The following is an 11,528-nucleotide window of genomic DNA, read 5'->3' on the forward strand; positions in this document are numbered from 1 at the left end:
ACATGTATCATCTGCAGATTGCGGTTGTTGCATTGCTCTATCAACTGAAAAGGTAACACTCTCATCCTCTATACTTAGGGTCAATTTCTTACCGAACACGTCTATCATTGCTTTAGCCGTGTTTAAGAATGGTCTTCCTAATATGAGAGGAACTTGAGAATCTTCTTCCATGTCCAAAACAACAAAATCTACTGGAAATACTAAAGTACCAACTTTAACTAGCATGTTCTCCATTATCTCTCTAGGATATTTTATTGATCTATCGGCTAGTTGTATGCTTATTCTGGTTGGTTTCAATTCTCCAAGGTCTAGTTTAGTGTATAGTGAATACGGCATTAGATTTATACTAGGACCTAAGTCTGCCAATGCTTCTATTGAACTAAGACTACCCAGAAAACATGGAATTGTGAAACTTCCTGGATCAGATAATTTTTCTGGTATCTTATTCAACAGCACTGCTGAACAATTAGCATTCATAGTAACAGCCGAGAGTTCTTCCATTTTCTTTCTATTTGAAATTAGATCTTTCAAGAATTTAGCATATCTAGGCATTCCTGAAATCACATCAATGAAAGGAAGATTTACATTTATCTGTTTAAACATATCCAAGAATTTGGATTGCTCGGCTTCAAGTTTCTCTTTCTTCATTTTACTCGGGTAAGGAAGTGGTGGTTGGTATGGTTTAACATAAGGTTTATCCTTAACTGTGTTATCTTCATTAACCTTTTCAACTACCGGTTCTTTTTCCTTATCTTGATCAGGTTGTGGTTCTTGTGGAGTAGGAATAGCTTCATCAGAAGTTACAGGTATTTCAGGTGGTTTAAGTGTTGTGCCACTTCTTGTGGTAATGACTTTAGCTGTTTCATTCCGGGGGTTAGCATTTGTATCACTAGGTAGACTTCCCAGTTTTCTTTCACCTATTAACCTTGCTAGGTTACTTACTTCTTGTTCCAGATTTTGAATAGAAGCTTGTTGATTTCTAAATGCTTGAGCATTTTGTTCATTGGTTTGTTTCTGAGATGTGAAAAACTGCGTTTGAGTTTCAACTAGCTTCGTCATCATATCTTCTAAATTCGGCTTTTTATCATCGGTTTGTTGTGGTGGCTTGTTTTGAAAATTAGGTCTTTGCTGATTGTAAGTAATAATGGATACTTGTTGATTGCTAGGACCTTGTTGGTTGTTGTATGGAATATTTCGGTTATAATTCTGGTTTTGATTGTAAATCTGTCTTGGCGGTTGATAATTATTCTGATAATTATTTCCAGGCCTTTGGTTTATGTATGAAATATTCTCTCTTTGTTCCATTGTTAATTCAATACTGAGACAATCTTTTGTCAAATGTGGTCCTCCACACTGCTCACAACTAATTCGTATTGAGTGAATATCTTTAGTCATCTTTTCCATTCGTCTCTCCACAGCATCTATCTTTGCTGAAATGGAATCTAAGTCATGGCTAGAATCGGCTCTAGCTGCTTTAGATGATCTAACGATATCTTTTTCTTGGTGCCACTCATGTGAGTGGGAAGCAGTATTATCAATAATTTTGTAAGCATCAGTTTCGGTTTTCTTCATAATAGAACCACCAGCTGCTATATCTATGTCTTTTCTTGTAGTGATGTCGCATCCTTGGTAGAATATTTGTACTATTTGACAGGTGTCTAAACCATGTTGCGGATATCCTCTTAACAACTTTCCATATCTAGTCCACGCCTCATATAGAGTTTCATTTGGTTTCTGTGTAAACGTAACAATTTCTGCTTGAAGTCTTACGGCTTTAGATGCAGGAAAGAATTGTTTAAGAAATTTGTCAACTAAAACGTCCCATGTATCAATCGCCCCTTCAGGTAACGATTCTAACCAATCTTTGGCTTCTCCCTTTAAAGTCCAGGGAAATAACATGAGATATATCTGTTCATCCTCCACTTCTCGGATTTTAAATAGTGTGCAGATCCTATTAAAGGTACGTAGATGTTCATTTGGATCTTCCTTCGGCGCACCACTAAATTGGCATTGATTAGTCACCATGTGTAGAATTTGTCCTTTGATTTCATAATCTGGCGCATTAATGTCTGGATGAGTAATTGCGTGACCTTGGCCAGTGCGTTTAGCTCTCATTCGGTCTTCCATACTTAGAGGTTCCAGATTCCCCATAATTGAATTTGTTGAATCGGAATCACTAGAGGATTCTGATTTAATGGTTCGTTCCTCAACAATCTCTGTTTGAATGATTGGTGGTTCCGGGGGAAAGTTTAGTGGTTCAGGATCTACGAACCGTTCCTGAATATTTTCCGGATTCTCAATTGTGAGGTCGGGTTCAAAAAATGGATTATCGGAAATTTCAACTGAAGTACTTGGTCGACTGGATGACGATTCTAAAGAAAAATCAACGGCGGTTATATTTGCTAAATGTCTTGATCTAGTTACAGGTGGTGAACGTACAAAAGGTGATGAACGTCTTGCTCGGTGCATTCACTGAATATCCTATTAGTTTTTAAAAGGAAAGAAAAATTATAATAAGTTATCCAACCAATAGACTTTTCTGATTTTGCCCACGTTTCGAATAGCCAAAAGATGCAGCAGAGGGCAGGATTCGTTTGGTCTCAATATAATTGAGGACTGTTTGGCTCCAATAACCCGGTCCACGTACAAATCCAACTATTACTACGAACCAGAAAATTTTGATGTCTATCAATTTAACCACTCAAAATAAATTTCCGTAATTTTAAGAAATTTAGATAAGAAGTAGAATAAAAATCTATGTCCTAAAACTAGAATAGCGAGAAATAAGAAAGAAAAAGAGTTCGTCGGAAAAAGGTTGAAAAAGAAAAAGGGTTGAAAAAATAAAAGGTGACGGAAAAATAAAAGAAACTTATAAAACTTAAAAATACTTGACTAACCTAACCTTATTACTACAACTAACTTAAAATTATAATCGCAAGAAAAATATTAAAAAGTCGTCTAAAAATATTAAAGCTTACAAGAAAAACTAAATCCCAAATGGAAATAACTTAAAAAGAAACTAAAACTTAAAAAGGCGTCGCAAAATTCTAAAGTACCTAAATCTTAGTCTAAAGAAAAAGCACTTAAGGAATTCTACGGCAAAGCCTAAAAATCTAGGAGTAAAAATGACTATGGCAAAAACTAAGTTTAAAATTAAATATGAGCGAAAAAATACAAATATTACGCTACAACGATTAAAAAGGGACAAAATATAAAAATATACAAAAAGTTGCAAAAATTAAAATTTTTATAAAAATATTATTTTTATATTATTTATTTAATAAAACTACTAATTTTACAATTTAATTAAACTAATTTAACTAAAATATAAATTAAATAAAACTTAAATTAAAAATAAACTTAATTATAATAATAATAATAATTAGGGTTAATAATAATAATAATTAATAATAATCCGTAATAAATGCAGGATTAGGGCTTCCTGTTCGTGTGTCAGGTCCCCTCCGCGACTTGCGGTACTCAAAACTTCAAACCCCGCGACTCGCGGGGTTCAGAAATTCAGATGACAGGTTTAATCTTCGACGCGTTTTTCTTTATTTATTTATTTTTTTTTTCTGTTTTCTGTTTTTATATAAATAAAAGATATTTAAATAAAACTTATATTTTTATAAACTAAAATAAAAATAAAGAAACTTATAAAACTTAAATATTTAACAAAATCTTAAAAATACTTATATTTTTGTTTTTCTTTTTATATTTTTGAATATTTAAAACGTTTTTTTTTTTTATATTAGCGTTGCGCTTCCGGCGTTTAGAAAGTTCCCCGGCAGCGGCGCCAAAAATACTTGATGCGGTAGCGGAGTGGTATAAAATACTATTAAATTTTTGAAGGAAATACTAATAAATACGATACAATTTTACACAAGATATTTATTTATTTATAGAATGGATATACTTAAACCTTGCTACAACACTTATAGGCAGTGTACCTAATCGTACAGTAGTGTAGTTTTTAGTAAGTCCGATTCGTTCCACAGGGAAAATCTTTAAACAAAGCTTAACGCTATATTAGTTTACTTTTATAAAAATACAAATATATATATATATATATATAAGTAATATTATTATTATAAAGGGGGGTTTTTACCGTTTAATGACCGGTTTGTCGATTTTAAAACTTTAGTCGCAGTTAAAACCAAATGTAAAATATTAAAAATGAATACAAGACTTTAATTAAAGCATAAAGTAAATAACGATAATGAAATTGCGAATAATAAAAGTGCGATAAAATAAACTTGCGATAATTAAAAAGTACGATAATTAAAAGTGCAATTAAATACAATAATAATAAAAATGCGATATTTAGAAGTGCAATTAAATATAAAATAAAGGAAATTAAATATGAAATAAAAGAATTATGCTTATTTAAACTTCCGTAATCATGATGTTTGACGTGTTGATTTTTGTTTTATGCCCATGGGTTAATTGTCCTTTGTCCTGGATTATTTAATATGTCCGTCTGGTTTTTGTCCATAACAGTCCATCAGTCATAAATATAAAATGCGAGTGTCCTCGTCAAATTATCCTTATACCCGAAGTTAAATATTCCAACTAATTGGGGACTTAAACTGTAACAAGATTTTAATACTTTGTTTAATAATTACACCAGGATGTCGACTGAGTGTAACCCAAGGTTTTAATATTTTGTTATCAATTATACCAAGTGTCCTTGTACATAATTTCACCCCTGTTTTAATTATTCTAGTGGCTATTAATCCATTCCGTGTCCGGTTAAATGAACGATTATTTGTACATATAAATACCCCGCCCATCGTGTCCGATCGAGTGTATATGGTAATTTATAGGGACGCCCAATTGTAAATCTTTATATTAACATTAACAAACTATCATTTAGTTAAACAAATATAAAGCCCATTAATAGCCCATAGTCTAATTTCCACAAGTGTCGTTCTTTTGTCCAAACCCCAATTATGGTACAAAGCCCAATTACCCAATTTTAGTAATTAGCCCAACATCATGATTACTTCGTTTTAAATAAGCATAATAATAACTTAGCTACGAGACATTAATGTAAAAAGGTTGAACATAACTTACAATGATTAAAAATAGCGTAGCGTTACACGGACAGAATTTTGACTTACACCCTTACAATATTCGCTAACATACCCTTATTATTAGAATTATAATTATAATTAAAATTAAAATATAAATTATAAATATAAATATATCGTATGAATGAGGAGAAAAAAGATGATGATTTGCGATCAGAATTCGGTTGCTTTTATAGGAAAATTCGACTTTTGGGGCTCCGCGACTCGCGGTGAAATACTCTTCAAACTCCGCGAGTCGCGGAGAATGAAATTACAGCTCAGTCCCTTTGGAGTCTTTCTTGCCGACGGTTTTTATTATTTATTATAATATATAAATAATTATAAGAATTATTTAAATATTATATTATATTTATGTGCATAGTTGACTTGTAATTTTTAGTCCGTTGCGTCGAGCGTTGAGAGTTGACTCTAGTCCCGGTTCCGGATTTTCGAACGTCCTTGCGTACAATTTAATATCTTGTACTTTGCGTTTTGAATCTTGTACTCTTGTAATTTCGAGACGTTTCTTATCAATAATTGGAACCTCTTTGATTGTCTTTTGTACTTTTGAGCTTTTTGGTCGTTTGCGTCTTCAATTCGTCGAATCTGTCTTTTGTCTTCACCTTTTATTATTTAAACGAATATCACTTGTAAATAGAACAATTGTAACTAAAAGCTTGTCTTTCTTGAGGAATAATGCTATGAAATATATGTTCGTTTTTAGCATTATCAATATGTACACTCGCAAGTGTATAAAAGTATTCTATAAGTTGTAGGCACCCGGTAACAAGCCTTAACGTTCATGTTTTACCCTCTGAAGTACACCAGATCAGGTGTGTTTAAAATAACCTCGAAGTACTAAAGCATCCCATAGTCAGGATGGGGTTTGTCAGGCCCAATAGATCTATCTTTAGGATTCGCGCCTACCGTACATAGACAAGTAGTTTAATGTTACCAAGCTAAGGGTAAATTTCTGGTTTAAACCCACATAGAATTAGTTTTAGTACTTGTGCCTATTTCGTAAAACATTTATAAAACAGCGCATGTATTCTCAGCCCAAAAAATATATATAAAAAGGGAGTAATGAAACTCACCATACTGTATTTTGTAGTAAAAATACATATGACGACATTGAATAAGTGTAGGGTTGGTCTCGGATTCACGAACCTTCAAGCCTTTAAAAATATAAATGCTTCAACCCGGGCTCGAACCCGAAACCCCTCAATTATACTCAACACACTTTACCGCTGCTCCACTTATTCATTCATGTTTTAATTCATACTTTAAATCTATGTAATCCGTATTAATTTCTTTCCTCTTTAACATCCTTGTTTTATTACAACATCACCATTTCATTATCATTTAACATAATCATCATCATCAAATTAAGATCCAATACCAAAGAAATATAAAACAGCTCATGTGTCTCGGCTCAAGGGTGTTTTGGCCCAAGTGATTAATTCAAACCCAACAACATTAACTCTCGGCCCAAATGAAAATTGAATTGTGGCCCAACCTCTTTATCTAAGCCAATCTTATTCACGGTCCAATGTATATAAACCCTATAATGACCCGTGACATGTGGGGTTTTGCTTGGATGTTGACAGAAAGGGCACCTCAATTATCAACATCAATATCGATTTTTTTTTTAAATCTCCATCCATTTTCTTTACAGCTTATTCCCACTTTCATTTATATTTATCAATAGAGAAAAAAATAGTGAGCTGTAGCAATATGGGTCTTGATGTACTCTTGAGGTTCGTTAGAAACAAAAAAGAAAAAGAAACGGGTAATAGGGGACGGTTAAAAAAATGAACTTGGTTAATTGATACGTGGGGTTGAGGAGTATTTGGTGGCCCATCTTTTTCATTGGTTCACAACACACCAACTTCATTTTTGTTTATCATTTACGTCACCCTCAATCTTGGATCATAACATATTATTATTAACTTTATCACATGGGAATAAAGGTAGCAAAAGGAGAAAAATAATAATAACAAATTTAAGTAAGCTTTGTTGGAAAATAATTTCAGTGGGGTGTTGTTCTTGAAGGTGAAATAACTAAACGGAAAGACTAGAGGGGTGTTGGTTCGTGGTGTTAGAAGTTGGTGACACGGTGGTGTTTGATAGCGAAGATGATAACCGACAGTGTTTGTCCGGAGGTGGAAGTGGTTGCAGAAGGTGAAGGGTAGCGAATGGGTTATGTTTAATTGGTGTTCGAATAACCAGAAAGATAGAAGCAATTACGAGCATGTTCAGTGATACGTGACATTCGAGTCCAACTACTTGTATTTGTGATACTCGTGAGTTATGATGTTGGTTTAGGGTGGCGGATGGGTGTGTTTCACAATGAAAAAAAAAATACCAGAGAACGTACAACAGAAAGTCCGATGGGTTTTCTTGTCTTGGTTTTGAACAGAATTTGCAAAATGTAAACAAATAGTAATTGTAGTTGGCGAAGGTGATAATGATGGAGGTGGTGGTTTCTTGATGGTTTGTGGTGTTTGAAGATGATGAAGATGTTAGTATTAGAGTGGGTATCGATGGTGGATTGTAGCCGTTGGAGGGTGGTGTGGGGTGAGGGTGATCAAGCTAGATGGATTAGTTGAAGGTGGCGACTAGAGGATGGTTTACTGGTTGTTTTCGAGCACAATAAGAGAAAGAGAGAATGAGGTTATAAGGTGGTGACAAGGGTGTTGTGGTTTGCAAATGAAAGCAAAACAGAAAGGTAGATGGGTGTATGTGGGTTTGATTTTTGTAATATCCCATTCTCAATCACAAGGAGTAATATATATAGAGATGAAATAACAAATCATGATATATGATGTATATATTGATGCATGTATATGTATCATAATATTAGTGTAAGAGAATAAAGTTATGTGCAGGAAAAAGAAAAAAAAATGATAGAAAGAAAACAAACTGTCTTCATCTTTTTTTTTTTACTTAATATTGCACTCGTGAATGTTATATTTAAATTGATTAACATATGTAATGAAAGGTGCATGAATGGAATCAGGATACAGTAAGGCAGCCACCATAATATCCCATAATACCATATTATCGACATCCTAATTATTCGGATATTATTTCGTACTCCGTTGATAATCAGGGGCGGATAAAAGTGTTCAGAAAAAATCCTATATTTTTTTTTAAATTAACTATATTTATTTACTTAATTATATATCTATCTATATATTTATAAATATAGTTCTCATTACATCACATATTATTTTACATATTTAATTCTAACAATTTAATCATATATTATTCCAAATAATAATTAAAATATATATATATATATATTTAAATATACATGTATCTATTTAAAATTAGTTGTTCGTGAATCGTCGAGAATAGTCAAAGGTCAAATGAATATATGAAATAGTTCACAATTTTTGAGACTCAACCTAACAGACTTTGCTTATCGTGTTGAAATTACACTATCGTATCGAGAGTTTGGTTTAAAATTAGTCAAAATTTTCTGGGTCGTTACAAGTGGTTACAAGAGCAACCCATAGTAGCTTGGCCGTAGCAAATTCGGTCATGTTACTAGCTAAATTTGGCTCTATATTTTAGATTAACCATGAGAACACGATTAAATCATCTTGTTCCCATTGGTCAAATTCATCACTGCTTTCTTCGGGTGGATTTGATGTCAAGTGTTTTAGGAGATGTTTTGATTTACCTCCTATTGCCACTTTAATCATCCGAGCCCAGAAAGCATAATTTTGACTTGACAAACTGATGTTTATTTTTAAACTATCAGAAGTTTTTGGGCTGTGATTCATGTTGGTTTTTAACAAATGGCTTAATTGAGTAGCAAGATCAGTTGTCTGATCAAGAGATTGGGTGTGGATGCTGTCTCCTTCAGACATTGTAACCCCCAATCGAATTGGTAAATGATTGAAGCTTGAATATGAGTGTATTGATCTAGGATCTACAACCTGGATCTGATACCATATTTTTAAGTGATTGAAATGATTTGGAAACTAATTTTTATTGATATCACAGTTATTTCAAAACTGTTAAGTAAGTTTTACAATTGCATTTGAGCATGAATATATACAACAAATGGCCTAACAGCTAATTCTAAGTTAAGGTATGGTTCCAAATACATTTTGGAACCACCTTGACATAAATGGTAAAAAGGCTAGTTGAGGAGCCATTGTTGACTGCTGACTTTACTGTTGTTGCTTACTTCTTGCACCCGTTGTGACCCTTTTATACTTGGAGATGATGAGTGTGCTCTTTATCTGATCTAAAGTCAATGTTACCAAAAAAAGGAATGGTGCAGGTATGCTGTTTTATATGATATTCTTTAACAATCCCAATATAAGAGATCAAGTTGATGCCCGTTTTTTAATTACGTTCACATAAATTGCTTATAAATGCACTAGTTATAACACAAAGGAGCGTCCTTCGATGAGGAGGGTCATCAAAAGGATTGAGGAAGCATTGTATATACAAGTAAGTTTTAACATTTTCTTATTACTTTTATTCATATTTATATTATATTTATATTATCTTGTTTATATGCATGGAAAATAGCACAAAAGGTAATATAAAATACCAAAAGTCACAATAAAGTAAATATCACTTTACAATTACTTAAAACACAATTATTTCAAAAAAAAAAAAAAGAATGGAGGGAATAATTACAAGTAACAACCATGTATGTCATCCTTCACTTAGCTACCACTTTATCATATCTGGTGTCCCCAACCAGATTTTGATGAAATTTTCCAGCAAGATGATGACATGTTGCCACTGCATCTGGCTTATGGCGTGTCATTTTTCCCCAATCTCATATTTTAAAGCAGGTCATTTTTGGGATACAAGTTAGAAATTGACATGTTTTGGGGTAATTGTAAACATGATATTAATTTTATTGAGAATTACAAATATTTGTTCATATATAACAAAGATAATTTACATGTGAGAGATTTAATTATTAAATTAACCGAGCTATATATTTTCAGAAACACGGACTGACTTCTACAATTACACGAAAAGGAATAATGCTAGAAGGTTTTAAAAGTCCACTCAACGATATTACATTGGCCATCGGAGTAAAAGGTCCAGAAACTTGTGTCAGAAAGGTGGATCAAGTGTTGTTTACAGAGGCACCCTCTCGGAAAGTTGGAAAAACCGCAAAGTTGCCATCAAATTCCTAAATCCAACGGGTGACAACGAAGGAGAGCTCAATTTCCGTAATCAACTTAAGATGATTTTAAATTTCAATCATGAAAACATCATCCCATTCATTGGTTACTGTGATGAAGGAAATGAGATTATTATAGTTCATGAATATGCCGTCAATGGTAGCCTAGATGATTATTTCATGAAAGAGGAGAACAGGCGTTGCTTGACATGGACGCAACGCCTGAAAATTTGTTTAGGTGCAGCAAGAGGACTTGACTACCTTCACTCTGGTCTTGGAGATAATAACATTGTAATACACAGAGACGTCAAGCATGGAAACATTTTATTGGATGGCAATCTGGAGGCAAAAATTTTTGATTTTGGATTGTCAAAGTCAAACAATGTTAATCAACCACATACCCAAGTCTATACATACACTGCGGGTACTGACTTTTATATTGATCCTATTTACCATTAAAGTGGTATACTCCGGAAAGAGTCAGATATGTATTCATTCGGTGTGGTAATGTTTGAAATGTTGACCGGTATGCTTGCTTATGACCTAAAAAGCCTTGGTGATAGAACGATAGTAAACCTCAACCTTTGTTAAATCTGGTCTGACGGTTCTACGATTATAAACTAGAAATATTGATTGATCCTTTCATAAGAGACGAGACTAGCACCAAATCTTTTAATACCTTCAAAGATATTACAATTCAGTGCATAAGTTTCAATTCAAAGGAACGCCCTACCATGGAAATGAATCGCGGATCGGATCGAGGATGTTAGTGCATGTTAGTCCCCGAGTTCATTATGATCATATTGAAATGCGTTAACGTTTAACTTTCACTGTTGGAATGCAACCGCACGGTTGCAGGTATGCAACCATACGGTTAGTAAGGAAACTGCACGGTTGCACAAATTGTGTGTATATAATGGGTATTACGGGTTCATTGTTAGGGTTACGAATCCTAACCTATTCCACACGTACAAACCGATACCCAGGTGTTCTAGCATTCATCTAAGTTGATCTTTAACATAACTAAGTCGTTTTCTTCATTAAGATCAAAGGTTATAAGTGTATTTTGAGTATAAAACCCGATAACGAGATTTTCCGCACTCGTTATTGAATCTAAGATCGTTTAATCCTGTTTACACGATCCTACAAGTGGTATCAGAGCTTGTGTGATTGATTAAACGTTCGGTTTTTGTTAAAATTGTTTTAGAAATTGTGCTTTTAGTGTTTTTGTCAAAAACCCACTTAAAATCATAATTTTTGTGTGTTGATTCGTGTTTTTGCTAAGTAAAAGA

General features: G+C 33.3%; 1 protein-coding gene across 1 annotated transcript; it reads left to right on the forward strand.

The window, feature by feature from the left end:
* The first annotated feature begins 10,299 nt into the window (after positions 1-10,299).
* Positions 10,300-10,695, forward strand: LOC139874966 (probable receptor-like protein kinase At2g39360). The gene has a single exon (XM_071862353.1). It carries the CDS (start codon positions 10,300-10,302, stop codon positions 10,693-10,695), a length of 396 nt encoding a protein of 131 aa, XP_071718454.1.
* Positions 10,696-11,528: the final 833 nt, after the last annotated feature.

The sequence above is a fragment of the Rutidosis leptorrhynchoides genome, chromosome 11, assembly GCF_046630445.1.
Source record: "Rutidosis leptorrhynchoides isolate AG116_Rl617_1_P2 chromosome 11, CSIRO_AGI_Rlap_v1, whole genome shotgun sequence".
Lineage (NCBI taxonomy): Eukaryota > Viridiplantae > Streptophyta > Magnoliopsida > Asterales > Asteraceae > Rutidosis > Rutidosis leptorrhynchoides.